Source organism: Balaenoptera ricei, chromosome 5, assembly GCF_028023285.1.
Source record: "Balaenoptera ricei isolate mBalRic1 chromosome 5, mBalRic1.hap2, whole genome shotgun sequence".
NCBI lineage: Eukaryota > Metazoa > Chordata > Mammalia > Artiodactyla > Balaenopteridae > Balaenoptera > Balaenoptera ricei.
In genome coordinates, this window is record NC_082643.1 from 101848694 (window position 1) to 101875777 (window position 27084).

Consider the following 27084-nt stretch of genomic DNA (forward strand, 5'->3'; position numbering starts at 1 on the left):
TATGTCTTTCCCTCGAAGGTGTCCCTGCCCCTGGGCCCAGTGCGAATGTGGCCAGTGATGCCATGTCAATCTTGGAAACCATCACTTCTCTTAACCAAGAAGCTAGTGCTGCCAGGGCTTCGACAGAAATGTCAAATGCAAAGACCAGTGAGAGAATATCCAAAAAACTCCCATCTCAGCCAAGCACTGAGACTACTGTTGAGAAAGAGAGAACTTCAGAGGACACGGCTGATAAAGAAAAATCTACACCTGACTCTGCAGGGGAAGGACAGGAAACAGTCCCTAAGTCTGAAGAATTTAGTGATCTCCCTTGTCCAGTTGAAGAAATTAAAAATCACATAAAAGAAAGTAATAGTTCAGTTCTGCTAAATAAGGATGTTCAACAAGAAAGCAGTGACCAAAAAAATAAATCAACAGACAAAGGTGAAAAGAAGCCAGACAGCAATGAAAAGGGAGAAAGAAAGAAAGAAAAGAAGGAAAAGACTGAAAAGAAATTTGATCACTCAAAAAGGAGTGAAGATGTCCAAAAAGTAAAAGATGAAAAACAAGCAAAGGATAAAGAAGTAGAATGTTCAAAACTTCCTTCAGAAAAAAACAATAATAAAGCTAAAACCAGCGAAGGGACCAAAGAAGGTAAAAACTTGGAAAAATCAACAACAGTTTAAAGAACAAATGAGTGTCCATTGGGGGCACATCAAATTTGCCTTCAAATTTTGATAAAATGTATTTGATACGTGTGTTTTAAAAGCCTGAAAACTCATATCCTCTTTGCTAAAAGATGAGCAATAAACATTTGTATATTTCTTTTCTATACTAATGTACCAATTCACAAAGTAAACGAACAGAGAAGTTCTAAACCTTATAATGTAACTCTTGTAATTTATTCATATACATTATTCCAAGCAACTTAATTCATAATCTTTAAAATATTAGATAGTACATACTTTCAGTTCCTTACTTAAAATTTCCTTTGTTTATATTATTCAGACCATGAATTATGAGTTTCATTAATTTTACAGGATAATAGTTTGCCTTTGTATTTTCTGCAAACAACTGTACCTTATTTGATATTAGTTACTAATGGTGAGAGATTATTTCTGAAGTTGAAGTTCTTTGACAGTATTTAAACCAGAAAGTTTTAAATGTAATTTAGGAATTGGGTGCTGTGTGTATTCTTATATAACAAGATGATTTATTTTCTATGTTTTATTTTCTTCTTGAAGATTTCTCTGTGATAGATTCTGATGTGGATGGACTTACAGACATCACAGTTAGCTCTGTCCACACCAGTGACCTTTCATCTTTTGAAGAAGACACTGAGGAGGAAGTTGTAATGTCTGATAGCATGGAAGAAGGAGAGATTACATCAGATGGTAAAGCATTTTACTTAATAATGCCTTTGTGAAGCTTCCCATTGAGCAGTATTTGTATATTCAGACGGCTGTATCACGAAAGACAGTGTGGTATAGTGGCAAGAGCATGGGACTTTATAGTTGGAAGATTTGTCCCTGAGTCCCAGCCCCGAGGTTGTCTGTCTGAGCAAGCTAGGTAAGTTACTAAACCTCAGCAAGCCTTGGTTCTCTATCTCTTAACTCCATTCCCTAGGATTATTGTAAAAGATGAGATCTTGTACCAATATGCCATGTGTCAGTGGCACAGTCCACAAGACTGCCCTCATGTTTGACACCAATTGCAAATTCGGAGTCCCCAAGACCACCTTTAGGTTTGGTAATCACTAGAAGGACTCACAGAGCTCATTGAAAGTTGTTAAACTCATAGTTACGGTTTATTACAGCTAAGGGACACAGATTAAAATCAGCCAAGGGAAGAGGCACATAGGCTATAGAGTCTGGCAAAGTTCAAACACAGAGCTTCCACTTGTCCTTTCTTTTTTTTTTTTAAATTTATTTTATTAAAGTATAGTTGATTTACAATGTTGGGTTAATTTCTACTGCACAGCAAAGTGATTGAGTTATACATACATATACATTCTTTTTCATATTGCTTTCTGTTATGGTTTATCACAGGATTTTTTTTTAACATTTTATTTTATATTGGAGTATAGTTGATTAACAATGTTGTGTTAGTTTCAGGTGTACAACAAAGTGATTCAGTTATACATGTATCTATTCTTTTCCAAATTCTTTTCCCAATTAGATTCTTACAGAATATTGAACAGAGTTCCCTGTGCTATACAGTAGGTCCTTGTTGGTTATCCATTTTAAATATAGCTGTGTGTACATGGAAATCCCAAACTCCCTAACTATCCCTCCCCCCCATTCTTCCCCCCCGGTAAGCATAAGTTCGTTCTCTAAGTCTGAAAGTCTGTTTCTGTTTTGTAAATAAGTTCATTTGTATCATTTTTTTTTTTTAGATTCTGCATGTAAGCGATATCATGCTATATTTCTCTTTCTCTGTCTGACTTACTTCACTCAGTATGACAATCTCTAGGTCCATCCATGTTGCTGCAAATGGCATTATTTCATTCTATTTAATGGCTGAGTAATAATCCATTGTATATATGTACCACATCTTCTTTATCCATTCTTCTGTCAGTGGACATTTAGTTTGCTTCCATGTCTCGGCTATTGTAAACAACATTGCAATGAACGTTGGGGTGAATTTATCCTTCCAGACCATGTTTTTGTACAGGTATATGCCCAGGAGTGGGATTGCAGGATCATATGCCAGCTCTGTTTTTAGTTTCTTAGGGAACCTCCATACTGTTCTCCATAGTGGCTGCATCAGTTTATATTCCCACCAACAGTGTAGGAGGGTTCCCTTCTCTCCACACCCTCTCCAGCATTTATTGTTTGTGGATTTTTTGATGATGGCCTGGTGGTGTGAGGTAATATCTCATTGTAGTTTTGATTTGCATTTCTCTAATAATTAGTGATGTTGAATATCTTTTCATGTGCCTCTTGGCCATCTGTATGTCTTCTTTGGAGAAATATCTATTTAAGTCTTCTGCTCATTTGTCGATTGGGTTGTTTGTTTTGATGATATTAGGCCACATGAGCTGATTATAAATTTTGGAGACAGATCCCTTGTCACTCACATCATTTGAAAATATTTTCTCCCAATCTCTGATTGTCTTTTCATTTTGTTTGTGGTTTCCTTTGCTGTGCAAAAGCTCTTAAATTTAATTAGGTCCCATTTATTTATTTTTGTTTTTATTTCCATTACTCTGGAAGATGGATTGAAAAAGATATTACTGCAATTTATGTCACAGAGTGTTCTGCCTGTGTTTTCCTCTAAGAGTTTTGCAGTGTATGGTCTCACATTAAGATCTTTAACCCATTCTGAGTTTATTTTTGTGTATGGTGTTAAAAGACTGTTATAATTTCATTTTTTTACGTGTAGCTGTCCAGTTTTCCCAGCACCATTTATTGAAGAGACTGTCCTTCCTCCATTGTGTAGTCTTGCCTCTTTTGTTGTAGATTAATTGACCACAGGTGCATGGGTTTATCTCGGGGCTTTCTATCCTGTTCCATTGATCTATAGTTCTATTTTTGTGTCAGTACCATACTGTTCTGATGACTAGAGCTTTGTAATATAGTTTGAAGTCAGGGTGCCTGATTCTTCCAGCTCCGATTTTCTTTCTCAAGATTGCTTTGGCATTTCGGGGTCTCTTTTGTCTCCATACATATTTTAAGAGTGTTTGTTTTAGTTCTGTGAAAAATGCTATTGGTAATTTGATAGGGATTGCGTTGAATCTGTAGATTGCCTTGAGCAGTATAGTCATTTTGACAATATTGATTCTCCCAATCCAAGAATGTGGTATATCTTTCCATCTGTTTGTGTCATCTTTGATTTCTTTCATCAGCGTCTTATAGTTTTTGGAGTACAGGTCTTTTGTCTCCTTAAGTAGGTTTATTTCTACACATATTATTCTTTTTGATGCGATGTTAAGTGGGATTGTTTCTTGAATTTCTCTTTCTGACCTTTTGTTGTTAGTGTATAGAAATGCAAGAGATTGCTGTGTATTAATTTTGTAACCTGCGACTTTACGAAATTCATTGATGATCTCTAGTAGTTTTCTGGTAGCGTCTTTAGGATTTTATACATATAGTATCGTATCATCTGCAGACAGTCAGTTCAACTTCTTCTTTTCCAATTTGGATTCCTTTTACTTATTTTCTGATTGCCATTGCTAGGACTTCCGAAACTATGTTGAATAAAAGTGGCGAAAGCGGACATCCTTGTCTTGTTCCTGATCTTAGAGGAAATGCTTTTAGCTTTTCACCGCTAAGTATGATGTTAACTGTAGGTTTATGTATATGGCTTTTATTATGTTGAGGTATGTTCCATCTGTGCCCACTTTCTGGAGAGTTTTTTTTATCATAAATGGGTGTTGGATTTTGTCAAAAGCTTCTTCTGCATCTATTAAGATGATCATATGGTTTTTACTCTTCAATTTGTTCTTGTATCACATTGATTGATTTGCAGATATTAAAAAATCCTTGTAACCCTGGGATGAATCCTACTTGATCATGGTGTATGATCCTTTTAATATACTGTTAGATTCAAGATTGCTAGTATTTTGAGGATTTTTACATCTATGTTCATCAGTGATATTGGCCTGTAATTTTCTTTTTTTGTGATATCTTTGTCTGGTTTTGGTATCAGGGTGATGGTGGCCTCATACAATGAGTTTGGGCGTTTTCCTCCATCTGCAATTTTTTGGAACAATTTCAGAAAGATAGGTGTTAACTCTTTTGTAAATGTTTCATAGAATTCACCTGTGAAGCCATTTGGTCTTGGACTTTTGTTTATTGGGAGTTTTTTAATCACAGTTTCAATTTGAGTACTTGTGATCAGTCTGTTCATATTTTCTATTTCTTCCTGGTCAGTCTTGGGAGATTGTACCTTTCTAGGAATTTGTCCATTTCTTCCAGATTGTCCGTTTTATTGGCATACAGTTGCTTGAAGTAGTCTCTTAGGATGCTTTGTATTTCTGTGGTGTCTGTTGTAACTTCTTGTTCATTTCTAATTTTATTGATTTGAGTCCTCTTCCTCTTTTTCTTGATGAATCTGGCTAATGGTTTATCAATTTTGTTTATCTTCTCAAAGAACCAGCTTTCAGTTTCATTGATCTTTGCTATTGTTTTCTTCATCTCTATTTCATTTATTTCTGCTCTGGTCTTTATAATTTCTTTCCTTCTACTGACTTTAGGTTTTGCTTGTTCTTCTTTCTCTAGTTGCTTTAGGTGTAAGGTTAGGTTGTTTATTTGAGATTTTTCTTTTTTCCTGAGGTAATACTGTATTGCTATAAACTTCCCTCTTAGAACTGCTTTTGTTGCATCCCATAGGTTTTGGATCTTTGCTGTCATTTTCATTTGTCTCTAGGTATTTTTTGATTTCCTCTTTGATTTCTTCAGTGATCCATTGGTTGTTTAGTAGCATGTTTTGTAGCCTCTACATATTTATGTTTTTTTACAGTTTTTCTTTCTTTTAGTTTATTTCTAATATCATAGCATTGTGGTTGGAAAAGATGCTTGTTATGATTTCAGTTTTCTTAAATTTACCAAGGCTCTCTTTGGGGCCCAGCATGTGGTCAATCCTGGAGAATGTTCCATGTGCGCATGAGAAGAATGTGAATCCTGCTGATTTTAGATGGAATGCTCTATAAATATCAATTAAGTCCCTCTGGTCTAATGTGTCATTTAAGGTCTGTGTTTCCTTATTAATCTTCTGTCTGGATGATCTGTGCATTGCTGACAGTGGGGTGTTAAAGTCCCCAGCTATTATTGTGTTACTGTCGATTTCTCCCTTTATGGCTGTTAGTGTTTGCCTTATATATTGATGTGCTCCTATGTTAGGTGCATATATATTTATAATTGTTGTATCTTCTTCTTGGATTGATCCCTTTATCATTATGTAGTGTCCTTCTTGGCTCTTATAACAGTCTTTATTTTAAAGTCTATTTTGTCTGATATGAGTATTTCTACTCCAGCATTCTTTTGATCTCTATTTGTGTGGAATACCTTTTTCCATCCCCTCACTTTCAGTCTATGTCCCTAGGACTGAAGTGGGTCTGTTATAGACAGCATATATACTGGTCTTGTTTTTGTATTTATTCAGGCAGTCTATGTCTTTCGATTGGAGCACTTAATCCATTTACATTTAAGGTAATTATCAATGTGTAAGTTCCTATTGCCATTTTCTTAATTGTTTGGGGTTTGTTTTTGTAGGTCTTTTTTCTTCCCTTCCTCTGTGGTTTGATGACCATTCTTAGTGTTGTGTTCAGGTTGCTTTTTCTGTGTGTGTGTGTGTGTGTGTGTGTGTGTGTGTGTGTGTGTGTAGTAGTTTTTGGGTTTACTGTTCCCATGCAGTTTTGATATAGCAGTCTATGTATGTACAAGATTGTTTTAAGTTGCTGGTGTCTTCCCCGCCTAGAGAAGTTCCTTTAGCATTTGTTGCAAAGCTGGTCTGGTGGTGCTGAACTCTCTTAGCTTTTGCTTGTCTGTGAAGCTTTTGATTTGTCTGTCAAATCTGAATGAGAACCTTGCTGGGTAGAGTATTCTTAGTTGTAGGTTCTTCCCTTTCATCGCTTTAAATGTATCGTGCCACTTCTTTCTGGCCTGCAGAGTTTCTGCTGAAAAATCAGCTGATAACTTCATGGGGATTCCCTTGTATGTTGTTTGTCATTTTTCCCTTGTTGCTTTTAATATTTTTTCTTTGTCTTTAATTTTGTCAGTTTGATTACTGTGTGTCTCAGCATGCTCCTCCTTGGGTTTATCCTGACTGGGACTCTCTGTGCTTCCTGGACTTGAGTGAGTGTTTCCTTTCCCATGTTAGGGAAGTTTTTAGGAATTATCTCCTCAAATATTTTCTCAGGTCCTTTCTCTCTCTCTTCTTCCTCTGGGACCCCTATAATGTGAATGTTGGTGCATTTAATGTTATCCCAGAGGTCTCTTAGAACTGTCTTCATTTCTTTTCATTCTTTTTTCTTTATTTTGTTCCGCAGCAGTGATTTCCACCATTCTGTCTTCAAGGTCACTTATCCGTTCTTCTGCCTCACTTATTCTGCTATTAATTCCTTCTGGTGTCTTTTTCATTTCAGTTATTATATTGTTCATCTCTGTCTGTTTTTTCTTTAGTTCTTTAGGTCTTTATTAAACATTTCTTGCATCTTCTCGATCCTTGCCTCCATTCTTTTTCCAAGATCCTGGATCATCTTCACTATCATTATCCTGAATTCTTTTACTGGAAGATTGCCTATCTCCACTTTACTTAGTTGTTTTTCTGGGGTTTTATCTTCTTCCTTTACCTGGGACATATATACCTTTACCATTTCATTTCATCTAATTTTCTGTGATTGTGGATTCTGTTCCGCAGGCTGCAGGACTGTACTTCTTCTTGCTTCTGCTGTCTCCCAATTGTCCTTTCCTTGTGGTGGTGTGGACACACTGCCCTTCCTGGCATTGACATCTGACAGTGTATACAGATTATTGCCAAGCAGGGAAACTCACTGGAGTCTTGATGTCTGAAGTTTTTATTGGGACTTCATCATGTACACCTAGTTGACTGCCCATGTGTCTGGCCTCAGCCTCCAGCCCCTCTGGAGGTCAAACTGATACCCCATGACCCAATGCTCCTACCCTAAATCACACTATTAGGCAATTTGGCTTGACCCATGACCCTAGGTAAATAAGAACACTCCTCTCAGGCATGGCATTCCAAAGGCTTAGAGATTACCTCCCAGAATGGAGGAGAAAGACCAGACCTCTCTTTTATTATATAGTTTGTTTTTCAGCCAACACTTATTAAGTACTTAGTGTGTTCCAGACACTGTGCTCAGTTATCACACTATTGTATAGGTGCAGGTGAGGAAACAGAGTTGCCAAGACAGGGTGTCTCATCCAGGGTGATATAGCTAGTGAGCACAGCGCCATTTCAAACCTGTGTCTGGGCTTATAATCAATACCTTATGCTGCTCTTTACCACATGATTAAATATTGTTTATGACCTTTTGAAAAGTCAAAAATATTGAATATTATTTGCAATTGCCTGTAGGTAGCATCTTGTAACTTTGTTGCTATCTCTTGGATAGAATACCTAGAGAGAAAACCATAGGGGAGAAAAAGTAGAAGGTTTTAATGCCACAGATGTATTTTTCTGTCTCCCATTTTTCATTCTTTTCTTAGTATCCATTAAAAAACTGAACTAGCAGCAATCTCCACTGTTCATAATTATCCTCATGAGGTCATTTGAGTACCGATGTAGGAAGAATGCTCTCATCCTGTTAACACTCCACTTTCTCTAGCCAAATGGAAATTTTAATTCTAGATCCTTTATTGAGTCTTTTCAAGGTTTTTCCTGGACAGAACTAGATTTTCTATGTACGGGATCCAAAAAGTAAGAAAATGGCTCTTTTGAGAGTACTAAGCAGTACTTAGTACCACTTCTTTGCTTCTTGCTGTGCCATGGGGAACTTATCCTCCTTCCTAAGGTAGACAGGGGTTTTAGTATATACTTGGTGTAGGGCCAATTATTGATTCTTCCCTCTTCCATAAAAGAAAGATCACAGGTTGTCATTAACATCTCAAGTTTACTTTAAAGTGTTGCTTCAGGTGAATTTGTTCAATTAAATCGTGGTAAAGCATTCATACCAAGTCTATTTTCATACAAATGAGGATTAACTATTTGTCAAAGAAACATAAATAACTATAAGGCCTAATTTTTCTTTGCCTTTTTGATATATGGGAAGCTGAAAGAAAGGAAAAAATAAGTCAAGAGGACTTACCTGGTGGTCCAGTGGTTAAGACTCAGCATTTCCAGTGCAGGGGGCACAGGTTCAATCACTGGTTGGGGAAGTTCCACATGACATGTGGTGCAGCCAAAATAAATAAATAAATGGATTATAGCCTTCACAAATGTCAATATCTGGATGTTCAGATACTGATATTTCTCCTGTCAGACCTACAAATACACTCGAACTACATTGATACTACTTTTGCCTCTTGATGCTGATCAAGCATAATGTTGATCTTATTGCTGATTGACAGAAGCGCTCATCTTTCTATTGACTTTCTTCCAGACGAAGAAAAGAACAAGCAGAACAAAACAAAAACTCAAACCAATGATCCCAGTGAAGGAAAAGCAAAAAGTGTACGGCATGCTTATGTTCACAAACCATATCTTTATTCAAAGTATTATAGTGATTCTGATGACGAGCTTACTGTAGAACAACGGCGGCAATCTATAGTAAGTCAGATTTGATCTCTTATTATTTTAACCTATTAAATCAGGTTGGCAAACTTGACTAGTCTGTTTACAAGGTACTGGTGAGCATTTGGAACAGTGACATATAGGTTCTACTTTCAGGAACCTTGTCATTTAACCAGGCAGAATAGACATAAACATATGATGGAGGCGTTTGTATCATGATTAATGTTAGTGAAAAACTGGTAACAACCTAGGTGTTTCATAGTGTCGAAATGTTTGACTCAAATATGGATCCAGCCATAAAGAGAGGTGACATCAGCCATTAACATAATATTAAGAGGGAAGCGCAGTCCATCCACATATTTCCTGCATTTGAAAATACTTCTAAGATGTGCTATTAACAGCTTTTTAGAGAAAAAAAGTGCTACCTTGTTGTATATGTACATCAATTTTAAGATGGCTTACGATTTCAGAAACGTTAAAATATGAAAAATTGTGCATCATAGATTGAGGAAGTATTACTACATGAAAAATGACTTGAAGGAAGTGCACCAAAATGTTAATAGTGGCTTATCTCTTGAGGTTAGTGGATAAGGAGTTACGCTTAGGCTTAGGATGTTTGGTGCTTTGAGGCTTTGAGTTCTGGGTGGGAAAGAGATGGTGGAGTAACACACAATGACTGGATTTTCCCTGGCTTTAAAATATGACTGCAGAAAGTCCCATGTCTAAAACCTGGGTCCTGAAATCATGACCAGAAAGTCACATTTGTTGTAGGACTAGCCTGTCACTTGAATCTGTATTTCAGCTTTCTTTTTTGAGAAAATAAAAAAATTATGGAGACCTACCTCTACACTTGATGCTCATAGATATTTTTAAAGCTATCCTTTTAACTGAAATAGCAGTTTATTAAGCCACCACTTCCCAAAATGATACCTTTAAATTGATGGCATTCTTTAAGAGTAATGAAGAATTTAACTTCTCTCTCTTTTATTCTTCTGGTAGCTTCCAGATTGAAACACATGCACACGCACATACGCACATATGTATATAGTAGTAAATATGCACTTTTGCAGAGCCCTTTAATTTGTAAGAACATCTGAAGGGCAAGTGTACTTTTTTCCCCAAAGTGTTTTTGCTTTTGCCTGATAATCTGTCAGGATAATTATGAATATTTTGTGGTTTTAGGCTAAAGAAAAAGAAGAGAGGCTTTTAAGAAGGCAAATTAATAGAGAGAAACTTGAGGAAAAACGAAAACAGAAAGCAGAAAAGACAAAGTCTTCAAAAGCTAAGAATCAAGGTATGGGAGATGTTAACTTTTAATATTTTAAACTACCTTATATACTCCATTATTTTCTAGCTATTAATATAACTTATGAGATATAATTTTGATTTTATTTTATCATCATATCTCAATAAAACCTCACTTTTTTAAGTTACGTATTTTAAGGTATGGAAGATATCCTTTTTAATCTGATGTGTTTCATCACTTTCTTAATTATATTTCTGTATCTAAAGTAAACATTCTATCACATACCAGATAATACACCTCACATGTTAGCAATTTATTTTCCAGTGATGGTGGAATGAATTATCACTGGAAAATGTATTGTTAACCTGTGAGTCCTCAAGCCTTGCAGTGATAATAATGGAATTCATCTATACTTTATGTTAACTAAAATGTCAAACATTTATCTGGAATATTTCATTGAACAAAATTGAACTTCCTCTGGACACTGATCTTGTGTGATATAAAATACACAGATGTACATATATGAACATTTTAAATAAAAAATATGACTTCTCCATCTAAAAAATTATTTTTATTCTAACACAGCTTGGAGATATTAAAGCCATGTTGCATTTTTACAGTGATTAGAAAATCTTAATGAAAAATAAATATTACACTGTTTTTAAAACTCTGTGGTGAGATACAGTTTATTGATTGCTTCTTTCCCAGGCAAAAGTAGTGTGGACTTAGAAGAATCATCAACAAAGAGTTTGGAACCCAAAGCACCCCGAAGTAAAGAAGTCCTTAAAGAACAGAAAGTTTTAGAGAAAAAGGTAGCCTTAAGCAAAAAGAGAAAAAAGGATTCCAGGTACATATTTTATCTGGCCACATTCCCACTGTAACATTCTCTCGGCATGCTTTCAGAAGAGAGGCTTTGAAAATGACAGTAAAGAGTGAGACCTTTAATGTGTATGTTATTCCATGTTTATGAAAGACCTTAGGGTTTCCTTTTCAGTATCATAATTCATTGTGTTAATATCTATAATATTTCAAAGTAGTGTATACTAATCTTTTGAGGGGGGCAGGCTTTTTTGATAATCTGACGGAAGCTTTGGGCTCTTTGCCCAGAAAAATGCACATGCATAAGCACACAGTTGTCCCTAGAGTTTCAGAGAGTTTATAGACCCTCTGGAAGTACTCAGGAAGTATCCCTGTTCTGGACATTCAGTTACCTCTTACTGACAGTGACTGCTTCCATTCTCCAGTCTTTCCAGGCAGTTCACTTCACCAGAATCTCATACTTCTCCCCATAAACCGGAGGTCCGAGCCAAATTTTTTTTAGCACTGCATTATCATGGTTAATTCTATAAGAATTACAAAGCTGAAGAGATTGAGAGTGGCTGTCTAGGCATGGGCTATAACTTTGCTGTTCCATCGTGATGCAGTTATATAAATTTATCTTAAACTTGAAGATAGCTGAATCAATCATTTGCAGAACTCAGTGGGAGGAGTTAGCTCTCATTTTTCTCATAGACCTCATTCCAGTTGATCTGAATAAATAAAACTACCCTGTTTATTCAAAAGATAAGACTTTCAGAATGAAATTGTAGCCCATATCATATTCATCTTCAAGCAAAATTCAGGAAATTTTGTTTCAAGAATACTTTCCTATAGGGCCAAGAGTGTTCCATGTCACATTTGGGATTGAGTTCTTCACTGTTGACCAAGAATAGGATTTAAATTGAAATGCACAAGTCTCTATGTATAGATTAAGTGTTTATAGTAAAGAAAAGCTAAGGTTTTTTTTTAATCTTCCCAAGAAATTCTGATATTTGATTCAAAGTTCATATTTCACTTTTTCCCCCACCTAGGAACGTTGATGAGAATTCTAAAAAGAAACAGCAATCCGAAGAAGATTCCAAAGAAACCCTCAAAACAAATGAGGTGTGTCTTAATTAGTAAAACCCCATTTTAACTGTTCTTTTGTTAGATATACGCCATTCAGTCCTTTGTAGTAAAACTTAGAATACAATCTGATTTTTTCCAAGTTGAATAAAAAATCCATCACATTCAGCATTCTAGCACCCCCATCCTATTATGACCTGAATTCCTCATTTTGGCAAGTTGATTCATATGATCTTTTATCTGGATAATAGCTACTTTTCTACTCCCTTCCCTTCCCCCAACTTCCCCACCTCTTATTTCCTATTTTGGCAATAATAAAATTGCCAGGAATAATAATGAAAAAGAAAAGGGAAAAAAAGCTAAAAATCCCTCCGCAAATAGATTGTCTGTTTTATTCTCTTCCATTTCTCATCAACATATGTTCATAATTTTGTAGAGTAGATGTAATCTTGCAAAGTGTTTTTAATGTTCCCTCTTTACTCATTGTATGCTGTAACTTCCTAATTATAATATTTGATTGTATATTATATTGAATACCATAATTTAAGCATTTCCCCTTAGTTGAGCACTTAGATTGTCTCTAAGATGTGATCATTTTAAATAGTAAAAATACGTACATAAAACTACCCCAAAAATGTTCAATAAATACATTTCTTCTCCTTTTTGCCTTATTTTCTTGGGATAAACTTTTGTTTTCACTGGGTTTAAATGTTTACGTATACTGCCATATTTATAACTCTGTAGCTGAACTATCTTAACGCTTGTAAGGGAGACACTAATGGTTTAGTAATTATTTATGCATAGCCAGTAAATGTTCTTGATGTCTTTATCCAGAAATTAGAGGCATATTTATAAGTATATCCTGATATTCTAATGGCATATCTTTAAATATTTAACTTTATTTTATGAGAAATTTCTGTGAAAAATGATCTCATAAAATTTTATTCACATTAATTGGTTAGAACTTACTGTAAAATTAGGTTGATGAAATCCCTGTTCTTTCTTTGAGGAGTTTAATTTTAAAGTACTTTTTTAAGATCTTGCTATGTCCTGGTCCCAATATTAGTAGTTGTTGAAATGTAAAAAGGTGCAGTGATATACTTACCCAGAGACACAGAGGGCTTTCTGAGGACTTCAGCCCATTATTTGAATAAGAATAATTATAGCTAGTCCATAAGTCTTTATTAGAGTGTGCTTAGTCATTAATATTAATCCCCTCAGTGCTGTACTGTGGGATAGGGAGGAAAGTTTGGATGTTTTGGTCTATCAGTATCTTCCCTTGGATACATCAACGTATACATACGTTATATATAACATTATTATTACCGTGATTTATTGTGTGCATTTGAAGCTTCCTAAGTAGCTTGTCTTGCAGGTAACCTAAATTCATGGAGTTCCCATAAATAATTTGGGTTTCTATATTAAAATATAAGAAACCTTTATTTCATTGCAAAATTTTTAAATTGCCTTCATTAGGTTTTCAGCTTTTGGACTAAAAAGAACATTGCTTTGTCATTCTTTCAGCTTATATTTATTAATGACCACTGGGCATTAGTGGGCTTTAGCAACTTAGAGTTTAAGAAGGCTTCCTAAATGCATGGACGCATCTCAGGAGAAAGAACTACTCTCTAAAAAGATGCTGCAATGTAGTGGGAAGGGTACCACACTCAGATTGAAATCATCTGAACTCGTTGCTGGGTGTCAAGTTATTGAATCATGCTGAGTTTCAGGTTCCTGATGCATAGAATGAAGTTAACAATATCTACTGGCTGCTGGCAAAGGTTAAATAAGTAAGGTGTAACATGTGACAGCACTCAACGTACTATATGCACCCAAATGTTAGATGTGAATATAAAAATTAATGTTAGTATTTCTTATATTTTAACTTTTATTTTCTTACAGCATTGTGAAAAGGAAAAAGTATCTTCTTCAAAGGACTTGAAGCACGTTCATGCAAAGAGTGAACCAAGTAAACCTGCTCGGAGACTTTCAGAGTCTTTGCATTCAGCTGATGAAAACAAAAATGAATCCAAAATAGAAAGGGAACATAAAAGACGGACATCAACCCCTGTTGTGGTGGAAGGGGTACAGGAAGAGACTGACATGAGAGATGGGAAGAGGCCAGTGGAACGGTCAGAAGGTGGCACAGAAGAACCCCAGAAACAGAAATGCACACTTAAAAATGAAAAGCATCCAAAGAAGGATGATTCTGAAATACCACACTTGAGAAGCCTGCCTAAGAAAGAGACAAAATCCTCCAAGGACAAGCCTGAAAAAGAGAAAACTTTGTCAGAAGACAAACTGTCTACAAAACATAAGTATAAAGGTGACAGTACACATAAAACAGGTGATGAGACTGAGCTTCACTCTTCTGAGAAAGGCTTGAAAGTTGATGAAAATATTCAGAAGCCAAGTCAACAAACAAGGCTTTCTTCAGATGATAAAACTGAACGAAAAAGTAAACATAGGAATGAAAGGAAATTATCAATTTTGGGCAAAGATGGTAAACCAGTTTCTGAATATATTATAAAAACCGATGAGAATGTTCGTAAAGAAAACAACAAAAAAGAGAGACACGGGTCAGCCGACAAAACTAAGGCAGAGCACAAATCAAGAAGATCAAGTGATTCTAAAATTCAGAAAGATTCTCTGAGTTCCAAGCAACATGGAAGCACATTACAGAGAAGAAGTGAAAGTTACTCAGAGGATAAATGTGATACGGACTCGACTAATGTAGATAGTATTTCAAAAGCAGAAGAGGTTGTTCACAAGGAGAAGCGAAGAACCAAGAGCTTGTTAGAAGAGAAACTGGTGTTAAAGTCTAAATCCAAAAGCCAAGGCAAACAGTTAAAAGCAGTTGAAACAGAATCACAAGAAAATGTCATGAAACAGGTGACCACTTCAAAACCAGATAAGGAGAAGAACACAGAAGAAAGTGACCCAGATAGGCTGCGGAAGTCTAGAGTTGAAGACAGACCTTCTGAAGAAAGTGGTATGGAACCTGCATCAGAGAGCACTGCCTCTTCAACACACGGTGCACAGAGAGAGTCCAGTCACAGAGCGAAGTTACCACTAGCAAAGGAGAAGCACAAGGGTGATAAAGAGTCAACCTCCGCCAGACTTGAGAGAAAGTTATCAGATGGGCACAAAAGCAGGAGCTTAAAGCATAGTAGTAAGGATGTGAAAAAGAAGGAAGAAAATAAATCAGAGGACAAGGATGGTAAGGAAGTTGACAGCAGTCATGAAAAGCCCAGGGGAAACAGTTCAGTCGTGGAAAAGAAATTAAGCAGAAGGTTGTGTGAAAATCGAAGAGGAAGCTTATCCCAAGAAATGACCAAAGGAGAAGAAAAACCAGCAGCAAACCCTTTGGGTACTCCCAGTAGTTCCTCCCTTCAGAGACCCAAAAAAAGCGGTGATCCTGCCTTGATGCCTGAGCAAGAGCCAATGGAAATTGATCTGGAGCTGGCCATGGAAAATGCATTGGAAGTACCCAAAACCCAAAACATCAGAAGCAGTAGTTCTCAGCAAGACATTGACTCAGAAAATATTACAAAACAAAAAACCAGCACTACAGTTCTAAAGGATGAGTTACGAACTTCCACAGTAGATTCAAAAACAGCAGCGCCAGCCTGTAAATCAGGACGTGGAACAGGAACCGTTGGTAATTCTGAAAAGCACGCTGATCATAAAAGCACCCTGACCAAGAAAGTGCAGCTCCAAAGTGCTGTGTCCAAACCGAATCCCGGGGAGAAAGAGCCTGCTCAACAAGGAACTCATGAAATGAATGTAGACTCTGAAACGAGTCATCGATTGTTACCTCGTGCCCTGTCAGAAAGTGACAGGGCACAAAAGAATTTGAAAAACACCACCAGACCCACTGAAGAACGTGTTGCTCAAGGAGATACTGCTCTTGAACATTCCACAAATGTAGACTCCTCCCCGTCCTTAAGTTCTGTGACTGCTGTGCCTCAGAAACAATCTCATGATTCAGGTGTAACTCCTTTAGTTGACAAAAGAACTGTTTCAGAAGGTGGCACAGCCAGCACCTTGCTTGTGGACCACTCTGAAATCCCTAACCAAAGCTTGACTGTTAGGGAATCAGAAGGCCCTAGGACAAGTGACAGCAAAGAAGGTGATGCAGTTTCCACAGTAGATAAACCAGCAAAAGCAAGCATGGATAACAAAAGACACATTCCAGAAGGTTCCCAGGCCACTGTACTCCACAGCAAACAAGGAAAAGTAAACACGCCTCTTGGTAGTGAGTTAACAGACATGACTATGCAAAATGAGAATGTTATCAAAGAAGGTGGCTCAATGGACGTGGCTGGGAAAGGAAGTAACTTGAGTTCAAAGCAGACAATTAAAGCTTCTGTAGAAAATGGCCAAAAGGATGGCATTGCTGTTGATCAGGTGGTAAGTGTGAGTACAGAAAAAGATGCTGAAACTGTTGGACTTAAGCATAATAGAGGCCCAGGTGAAATAGAAAACATGCCAACTGATGCTGACAGAAGGAATGAAAACAGTGAGGTGGACACCAGTGCTGAAAGCAACACTGTATCCTCTGTTTTACACCAAAGGAGCGGGAAAGCTGAGACTGCAACAGCTGGGTCTGGTAGAGCAGAAAAGACTTCCATTGCCACCAGTACTGAAGGGAAGGACAGAGGTGTTCCCCTAAACCCAGTAAAGGCGGGGGATGCCACAACCACGTCTGCAGAGACAGCAGAGGGCAGGGTGGCTGTGCCTTGCACAAGCATCGAGGCGGATGAAGGCCTCACGATGGGTGTGCACTCCAGAAAGCACTCTCTTCACGTCAGGCTGGAAGCCAGGGAAGGCACCATCTTTGCTGCAGCAGAGGAGGGTGGGGGCGTCGTCACAGAAGGATTTGCTGAAAGTGAAACTTTCCTCACAAGCACCAAGGAAGGAGAAAGTGGAGAGTGCACTGTGGCCGAGCCGGAAGAAAGAGTGGCTGACCCAGTGACGGCTCCTGCAGGGACCACCGAAGATGACGTCAATAGCGCGGCACCCGAAGAGAAGGATGATGCTGTGACCAGTGCAGGCTCCGAGGGGAAGTGTGATGGTTCTTCAAGTGGAGACTCAGGACTCGTGGAGGGAACGGTTACTTTTATTAGCGAGGTTGAAAGTGATGGAGCGGTAACAAGTGCTGGCACAGAAATCAGAGAAGGGTCCCTAAGCAGTGAAGAGGTGGATGGATTCCGGAGAAATATGATGAGAATGGGCCCCAAGAAGGAAACTGAGGGGACTGTGACGTGTACAGGAGCAGAACGGAGAAGTGATAGCTTCGTCATGTGCTCAGTAGCTGGTGCAGGGCCACAGGAGGAGCGGAGGGTTACAGGGGCCCCTGAGGTCACAGTAGATAACGACACGCCAGCGGGAGCCAGTCCCACCCAGGAGGGAGGCGGGTCTGTGAACGACGGCCCAGAAGGTGAAAGCGCGGTCACCAGCACAGGGATAACAGAGGAAGATGGGGAGGGGCCGGCAAGTTGCACAGGTTCAGAAGAGAGCAGCGAAGGCTTTGCTCTAAGTTCCGAATCAGAAGAAAACGGAGAGAGTGCAATGGACAGCACAGTTGCCAAAGACGCCACTAACATACCATTAGTCGCTGCTGGTCCGTGCGATGATGAAGACATTGTGACCAGCACAGGTGCGAAGGAGGAAGATGATGAAGGGGAGGGTGTTGTGACCAGTACTGGAAGAGGAAATGAGATAGGGCACGCGTCAACATGCACAGGGATCGAAGAAGGAGGTGAAGGGGTGTCCGTTTGTGAAAGTGCAGAAGAAGGGGATGGTCGGATTGGCACTGCGGTGGGGCATGTGGAAGCCGAGGCCGGGGCTGCCATCCCGAATGCAAATGAGAGTAATGTTGTTAGCATGAGCGGTGCCGAGAAGGACATTAAAGATGCAGAGATCTGCTCCAGTGCCAAAGGGATTGTGGAAAGCAGCGTGACCAGCGCAGCTACAGGAAAGGGCGAAGTGGCTCCAGTTCGTGAAGGTTGCGAGGGTCCCATGACTAGTGCAGCTTCAGATCACGGTGACAGTCAGCTCACCAGAAAAGAAAAAGTCGACGATACCAGTATTTCCACTGGCCTGGTGGGGGGCAGTTATGAGGCTCTTGTATCCGGTGCAGTCCCGGAATATGAGGCTCATCACACATCACCAGGCGAAAAAGCAGATGAAGGTATCATCACCTCTGTGGAAAACGAAGACTGTGACGGCCTTGTGGCTGCTAAAGCCAGTGTCAGTATTACCAACCAGGCTTGTTTAGCCAGCGGTAAAAGTCAAGGTAAAGGCTTGATGATTTCTACCAGTACAACAAATGATTTCACCCTGCAGCTAAACACGATGGTAGACATGGAAGAAGGTCGTTCAAGTGCCCTGAGAACTGAAGAAAGTGTGGAAGGCCCCAGAATGAACGTGGAAGAATTCGAGGTCCCCATGCCCAGCGCGGTGTCAGGCGATGAGAGCCAACTCCCGGCTGCTAGAAACGAGGAGAAAGACGAGTGTGCCATGATTTCCACAAGCATAGGGGAGGAGTTCGAAGTGCCCATTTCCAGTGCAACAACCATCCAAGGTGCCGAGAGTCAGCAGCCAGTTGTAGCAGTTGAAGAAAGAGCTAAAGGGCCAGTCTTGATGAGCGCCGATGACTTCGATGTGCCCATGCCCAGTGCACCTGTGGAAGTCGAGAGCCCCCTCGCTTCAACCAGCAAGGAGGAGAAAGATGAGTGTGCCCTCATTTCCACCAGCATCGCAGAAGAGTGCGAGGCCTCCATTTGTGGTGTGGCTGTGGGAAGGGAACATGAGCGATCCATCCCGGGCATGGAAGAGAAAGATGGGAGTGCCATCATCTCAACAAGCTCAGTAGAAGACTGCGAGGGCCCAGTGTCCAGCGCTGTCCCTCAGGAGGAAGTCCATCCCTTGGTCACACCAGCGGAGGAGATGAGTGACACCGCCATGATTTCCACCAGCACCTCGGAAGGACGTGAGGCAGTCATGGTGGGCGCCGTCCCACAGGATGAAGATCAGCCCACCATTGCGGGAACAGAGGACTTGAGTGATGCCGCCATCATCTCCACCAGCACAGCCGAATGTGTGCTGGCCGCCACTGGCCTAGACAGGCACGAAGAGAATCAGCTGACTGCAGGCAGCCCTGAAGGAAAAGATGACCTGTCACCCTCGAAGATGAACAAAGCTGAGGCCCCTCTGCCAAGCCTAATTGCTGAGGACAACTGTCAATATCCTGGGCCATCAACAGGAGGAAAGGAAGTGGGCCCCATGGTGGCAGTGGGCACCAGGGAAGGGCACGGCGGGGTGTTGGTCAACGTGCTCTCTGCAGGTGCTGGGTGTGCATCAGAGACAGAGAAGTCTGGCAAGGACTGTGCGGGCAAAGTTCAGAGAGAAGATGAAAGCCCTGAGGCAGGGACGTCGGGGGACAGCACTCAAGGCAGGTGTCCAGCAGGCGTTAGTGTGGACTTGCCTCTCGACCCTCGAGGACCAGAGCAGGCAGCCAAGGACTCCTCCGTCAGGGTGCTCTGTTTGACAGCCATAAATATCGGTGCTAAAAAAGCTGATGATCAGCAGGGGCCTGAGGGCAACTTGAAAACCACCACCACTGAATGTATCAATGGCCAAGAATCAGAAATTGCTCCTTCTCATATGACAGTCCTTCCTGCTACCTACGCTGTAGCTCCCTCGGCTCCTAAATGCAAGCAGGACTTGACTATCAGGAGTGATCACAGTGGCAAGTGGACTGCTCCGGCGTCTGCTGAGAAAACAGGAGATGGTAACAGCATGACCATGTCCTTCCAGGAAGAAGGAGGCCTTGAAGTCACTGTTTCTTCTGAAGAAAATTTGCGTAACATAGGTGAGAATCTCTTAAGTGCAAATTGTCACATTTTACAAAGATAGTTGTGTGTAGAGGACATTTAAGACAATCTTCCAAAAGATGGTTTGGGTTCTAGAACGTCACAAAATAGCTCTCATCCAACTTGAAGGTCAAGCTTCTCTAAAATTGTGTTTAAAAGCTTAAAGCCTTAGACCTGCTTCTCATGTGCGATGAGGCCAGAGGCTGAGAGCCAGGTCATCAGCTGGCCAAGTGTTGTCTGCAGGACTGTTGCAAGTCACTAAACCTCTTGGACCTTCAGGTTTCTTATCAATCAAAATGAAGATCCCTTACAACAACGTATGAAATCACCCTCATTTTACAAATGAAGAAAAAGATTCAGAGAGTTTAAATAACTTGCATAGTACTCAGGTGCCTCTTAGAAAAAAATTACTTCTGAGCCTCAGTTTTCTGTTGTATAAAAGGGGATAATAGTACAAAAACAAGCATCATTCCAACCCTTATCTGACTTACAGACTTGAAATATGTGTCAGTTCAGTCTGGCTGGCTACTTCTAATCAGGGAGCACATTATTTTTTTTAATGGAGTTTATTGTTCATATAAATGAGTTAGTTTCCGGTTTAGAATTGTTTGAAAAGGAAAAGAAACGCGTTCCTTCCTGGTAGATTTCAGAGAGTGCTGGTCTTGTTAGAAACAGTTGGTAACTTTCAAAGGTGTAAGCTTTGAGCTCGGTCATTCATACACTCCCACTTCAGACACATTACACCAGGTACCACTATGGATTCAAAGATAAATAGTCAAGATGGGAAAACAGCTGTGAATCTAGCCATGTATAGTACATAGGCCATGACACTGCAGTGTGACAGGTGCTTAGAATAGGGTTAACCACAGAATGCTGTGAGAACTCGGAGGGGGCACATGGGCTGGACTTGAAGGGATCAGGGATGTTGTCTTCCTTTCTACTCTGATTGTATAAATTGTAGCATCCTGGACTTTTCAACTGGAATAGACCTTAGATACCATCTAAATGCAGCCTCCAGAGGCTGAGGCCAGTAGGTTTAGTCCTGTTCATTATAGGGACTTAGATAGGAGACATTAAGAAATGTTCCAAGGGTTGAAATAAATGACTAAAATTTTTCATTGATTTTAGCTTAGGGTAAATTGAACACTGGAAGTTTTTATGACTCAACCATTGCTACAGTCTATTATTCCTCCTGCCTCCCCTCTTTTCTTCCCCCTAAAGGAACAGAAATAGGAGGGCTTTTAGCAAAGGCAAGCTTGCAGCCTCTTGGAGAAAGGAAGGGTTTTCCTTGGAGGCTTACATGTGGGCAGGTGAGAGAAACTAGAAGTCACAGGACAGAAGAGAGAAGGAAAGAAACGACCAAGACAGGGATAGGTTTGAGTCTCTAGCAGAGAAAATTCTGTTCTCTTTTTATCCACTTCACAGTTTTTAACTTTATGTTCAACTTTGCTGTGTCAGCATGAAGCAAGTACAGTGAGTCTATTCACAAATCACCTTCTTTATTGGGAATATACCACAGTGGCCTAGAATATTTTCTTTTAGGGACAAACTTGATGTAGATCACTGTAGAAAAATTCTTGGAAATGAGACATCCTCACAAATAATATTGTATCATTCTTTGTGGGCAGCCATCTTAACAGCAAAAAAAACATTTTCACACCCCCTCCACCAAAAATGAGTAAATGACCCCTTTCTGTTCATCTGAGAATTTTCGTATATATTCTTTTTTACTGTTTTCTATTGACAGCAAAATAAAACAGCAAAGGAAGAGGGCATGGAGTACTAGATAACAACATTCTGTTACCTTTTGATTCAGGATGTATTTTGCAAGCAAATTCTTAAATTGATTTAGTGCTTTGAATTTCTTTAGGCACTGAAGAGTCTCCATTGAATGATTTGGGAGGATTGGGACTGAAAGCCAACTTGAAAACTGAGGTATGGCTGGTAATTCAGTTATGCTGAACTGTCAGTGGTGTAAGTACCTTTTCACCATATATAGACATATGTACACTTGAGCAGAATATATTTCCTGTATTCTGTATAGCTATACAAGCAGAGTATAGCTTCTAATTGTACTTAAGACATTTAAGTTTTGTTATTGTCACATCCTATAGGGGAAAAGCTAAGAACCTCAATAATCTCAGTTAATAGTGCCATCATCAATTCCATCCACTCAAACCAGAAACCCAAGAGTCACCCTCAGTCACCCCACATTCAGTCCATTTCCAAAATATAACTTGAATCCATCTATTTCTATTTCTACAGCTTCCACGTAATCTAAGCCACGACTTCAGTAGTGTCCCCATTGGACTTTCTTTCTCTCCGGTCCCTCCTCTAGTCTTCACACAGCCCTGAGAGCTATCTTGAAAAACATGTCATTGCTCCGCTTGAAATTTCCAGTGGCTTCCCATCATACTTAGAATAAAATCTAGTTTTGGGAGTGTTTTTTGTTTTTGTTTTTGTTTTTTTATCACAGCGGGCACTGCAGTGGTTCAGGGTGAGCTGTGGTGAGACTTGAGCCTCTTGAGGAAGTGGGGCAGATCAGGAAAGGTCTTGTGTGTTGTACTCTTTTACTTTAAAGCAATAGGAGAGCCATTGATGGATGAAATTAGTTTTATCATATCTTATTTTATTTTTTTGTTTCTGAAGGTTGACAGTATTCATTTTTAAATTTCACAAACTTGAAAGTAGACTTTTATATTGTCACAGGATGCTGGGTGTTTTTTTTAATTCACTTGAGGTGAATTAAACTTACCTTCTTATTTCAAAAACCTCATTTAACTTATTTGTTATGGTGCTTTGGACTTTTTAGGTATTTGTGCCATCAGAGGAAGAGAAAAATCATGAAATTCCAGCACCACCAGAAAGTCCAAGTGGGAGAAAGCTGAGTGGAATCGGTAAATTCCTTTTAGTGGTTGTTCACATTACTTTTTCCTTGCATGTGGTTTTATCGTTTATTGCCACATAAAATTAGTAGCTAACTTGTAATAAGACATCGACAGGCTATATGGATTTACCTCTCACTTTTTAACATAGGTTAGAGAGAACTCTTTTCTATTTCATTTTTAACTTATACTTTTTCTCATGAAGTATCAATATTATGTCAATCAGTGCTATGTAAGGTAATTGTTTAAATCCAATGTCTCCAAATAATTGTGGCCAAACAAGTTGCTTTGGAGCAAACCCTTGCTCTAGCTCACAAATGTGTCAGTGTGGCCCTCCCTGTCCTTTCAGGTGCTATCACAGTTCACTTCCAAAAGGCTAGTCTCCGGCCCCTGTTCCCACTTCTTTTAACTTCACGCTCATGACTCCTGGGCTCTGGCAGTTGCCCAGTTACTGAAGCTACTCCCCACTTGCATAGCCTCTTCTCAGTCTCTCTGTGCAGTAGTATTCGGTGTCCACTAAGTATTTTTTAGGGGAGAGCCTCAGTGTCAGACGGGATTAGGACAGCGGCTCTCAAACACTTTGGTCTCAGGACCACTTTATACTTTACAAATGACTTCATCTAAATCTGATTACCTCCCAAAGGCCCTAACTCCAATACCATCACATTGGGGGTTAGGATTTCAGTATATGGGGTGGGTGGCAATATATTCCATGTGAGGGGGATAGAAACATCCAGTCCATAGCATTCAAAAAACTGAAAAGTTCGGGTAAAGCATGATCCAGGAGCAAAGACACAGCTTGCAAAGGCCCAATTTCTTATCTTCTCCTTTAGCCCCCAGCAGAAGTAATCACTTTCTCATTCTTGGTCTTTAGGAAGATATCTTTGTGCTGTCAATCATGGCTGAAATCCTGAGACTTATTCTGATTCAGTTTAGGTACCTGAATTATACTGTTCTATAATTTTTTTTTAACTCAGCCATATATTGTGGGCAGCCTTCATTGTCAGTGTACACAGATCAACTTCATTTGTTTTAATAGTGGTCTGTAACGCATTTTCCCATTTGTTATTTCAGTGGTCTCCAGTTTTTGTAGCTTTTACTAGCTGCAGTGAGCTTCCATATGCATGTAACCATGCATTTCCCCAAGTGTTTTCATAAGAGTGAGTTGAGAGGTCAAAGAATATGTAAGTTTTGCATTTTCATTTCAAGCACTTGATACTCCCCCTAATTTGGAGGCAAATACTGAAGGATAAGTAGGTGTATATTCGGTGGACAAGGCAAAGAGAAAGGCAGTGTGTATAAATCCTCACCTGGAACTATCTGGGGCAGTCAGGGTGGGGACCTTCCAAGGCACAACCGTCTGAAAGGGCAGCCTTCAAAGTATGTGACCTCAGAAGCCTTATAAGCAAAAGTACCAGGCAGTCCTGGAAGACCACCGCAAGACCTGGTAAGCCATTCATGCTCACATGTTAAAACCCTAACGATGACTAATCTATCCAAAACTTGGACAGATGCATTAATTAAAATTTGTATGTATGTGTTATAATACAAATAATTGATATCTCATTTGTTAATTGTCAAGAAGGTAACATTTTTGGATTCTGAAGTCCTTTGTTCCCCCAGTTATATTTCAGGTTACTTTGCTGTGTTTAGGTACGGTTGAATAAGAGATCTACTTACGTAAAAGGAAGTTGTTTTTAAAAGAAAAATGTGTGTTCTGTCATTGTTGAGTAGAAACAGTAGACCTTGTACTTCAAGTTTCCAAAGAATATAAACAGACCATTGCTGTTTGAAGGGATAGGATCTAACTTTTCATTTGATGGCATTATTTTTAAATGAACCAGTGTTACACTGTCACTTAACAGTTACAGCAAAGGCCTTCCTTCCACCGTCCTTCTAAGCTTCAGACGCCGACATGGTTACATCACTACAGTGATTTAATGGATCACTGCCATTACTGTAAAAATGCAGGCAACATTGTTTTTCTGATAGTACGACAGAACACGAATTGTAGAATATAATTGGTCAGAATTTTATATTTCACAAAAGCAGCTAGGCCACTTAGCGACATATTCCGACTTAACTAAAAAGCTCTAAATTTGTTTCTCTGTGGTTCAGAAACAACATTCAGTTTCCTTATTTCTCATTTTTATTTTTGAACAGCTGAACTACAGAGGGAGCCTTTGTTGGTGATTGAATCACTAAATGTAAGTCACTGTAATGGTTAGAGTTTTGTTGTTATTAGTTGGGGTTGCTTTGATTTGGGGTTTTGAGAGCGATTACATTTAGGGGAGGGGCTGGCTGTGCATTTCTTTAGGAGACAGGACGTGCTCTCCATTCAAGTTCAACCTACTGACACCTCCAGTTTCATGTTCAACTATATCCACTGATGTCAGGAAATTTAGTTGTTTTTCTCAGAAAAAAGGAGTCACTCTGAATTCAGCAGCACTGTGTTCTAGTGGCTCTTCAGGCCAATGTCATGAAACAGCACTAAGGAAATAGAAGGCGGCCCAGATCCCTCAGACTAGGGAACTCCCCTGGTAATCCTAATGAAATCCTTCAAAGAGCTAGGAGCTTTCTATTTTTTTATTACTATAATGGGATTGCAAATTGGACTGTGATGTCTTAAATTATCCTGGTGCTGTAGACCAAACCGACTTTATTTTAAGAACTAAAGTTCACTTTATGTCTTTAGAAACCTTTTGTGAAGATACTAAACTATAATTGCTATATATACATATTTTTTCCCAGCTGTGGCTCTCATAATCCCTTTTGTGCTTGAAAGAGTTGGGTTTGTGTTTTTTTGTTTTGTTTTGTTTTTTTGTCTTTCTTAATGCATAGAGAAGTGAACATTTTGTAAAATGCTTGCAAATCACAGACAGCTACATTCTTTCCAGTGCCCCTAGAGGACTCAGAAGAGCTTTGCTTCCTACCAGACAACTGTGGCATCAGAGGGCTTACCTCACCCTGTTGAGACATCCCAGTCTGTATCTAGAAGCTCACACACAGTCTACTGAGTAAAAGGAAGAGAAAAGCCCCACTTGGTTCTGTTCAGGTTTACCCTCCAGGAGTTCAAAGGATTCTAAATGTGGCCAAAACCTCCAGAGCTCCCCAGCATCCGACCTTGTTTCCCCGAATCCCCCAGCAGCTGGCTTTTTCCCGTCTAAGCACAACTGTCCTTTCCAAATATGAAATTCTGTAGCTAGGATTTAGAATATCGTAGGATATTCTAAGACTTCCTCTCTGTGTAAAAAAAAAAAAAAAAAGTACAGTTGACAAGATTTGACAAAGGGAAACCTTATGACAGAATGACAGAATCCCTCAACATTTTTTAGTAAAGAAAATCTTCAGGGATTGTTGGATGGGAAGAGAAATCATAGAATTCGGAAATTTTTTCTCTCTTATTTCTTACTCTTTTGCCATAACCATTTTAAAGACAAGGAGAATAAACACAGTGTGATGCTAATTTGTTAAACTGAAACTTCTTCAAAAGGAAAATGCCCTATGCTCTTGAGCTTCTGAGTGAAATTTAAAAAAAAAAAACACGTACTCCATTTCCTTTAAGCGTTCCCACACACGGCCAGATTATTTTCTAGATATTCAAGATTTGTGTGAGATTATCCATAAGTAACTTTCTCTATTGCGTGTTTAGGTCGAAAATTCAGGCTCAAAAACAAATGAAATTCATAGCAAATCTCAAAGCAAAGAAGGTAAGTTAGTGAAATTCATAGTAGTAATTTTAATATTATAATTATCATTTTTTGAGTGCCTTCTGTGTGACATGCCCTGTGCTAATTATAATTAGTTTGCAAATTTTCACTCATCTAATTTATATGATCCATTACAATGAGTGTTAACATCATCACATCTGTAGTTGAGGAAACTGAGGCATGGAGTGGTCCAGTGTCTCATTCAAGGCCACATAGCTTGTAAGTGGTGCCTTGCCTTAAATAGCTACTAGAACTTTGCCAGAAACCTCACAGTGGATTTATCCAGTGTGGATACAAAATGTATA

At 39.2% G+C, this 27084-nt stretch overlaps 1 protein-coding gene across 2 annotated transcripts in view; it reads left to right on the forward strand.

Annotated features, from left to right (window-relative positions):
• BOD1L1 (biorientation of chromosomes in cell division 1 like 1) overlaps positions 1-27084 on the forward strand; it is a 54961-nt gene that overhangs the window by 10683 nt on the left and 17194 nt on the right. For both annotated transcript variants that reach the window (XM_059923330.1, XM_059923331.1), the window contains exons 4-14: positions 19-633; positions 1224-1373; positions 9044-9210; positions 10357-10468; positions 11129-11267; positions 12271-12343; positions 14207-20183; positions 22055-22119; positions 22997-23081; positions 25233-25276; positions 26722-26779. In XM_059923330.1, coding sequence (XP_059779313.1) covers positions 19-633; positions 1224-1373; positions 9044-9210; positions 10357-10468; positions 11129-11267; positions 12271-12343; positions 14207-20183; positions 22055-22119; positions 22997-23081; positions 25233-25276; positions 26722-26779 — 7485 coding nt within the window. The remainder of the gene's footprint in view (positions 1-18; positions 634-1223; positions 1374-9043; positions 9211-10356; positions 10469-11128; positions 11268-12270; positions 12344-14206; positions 20184-22054; positions 22120-22996; positions 23082-25232; positions 25277-26721; positions 26780-27084) is intronic.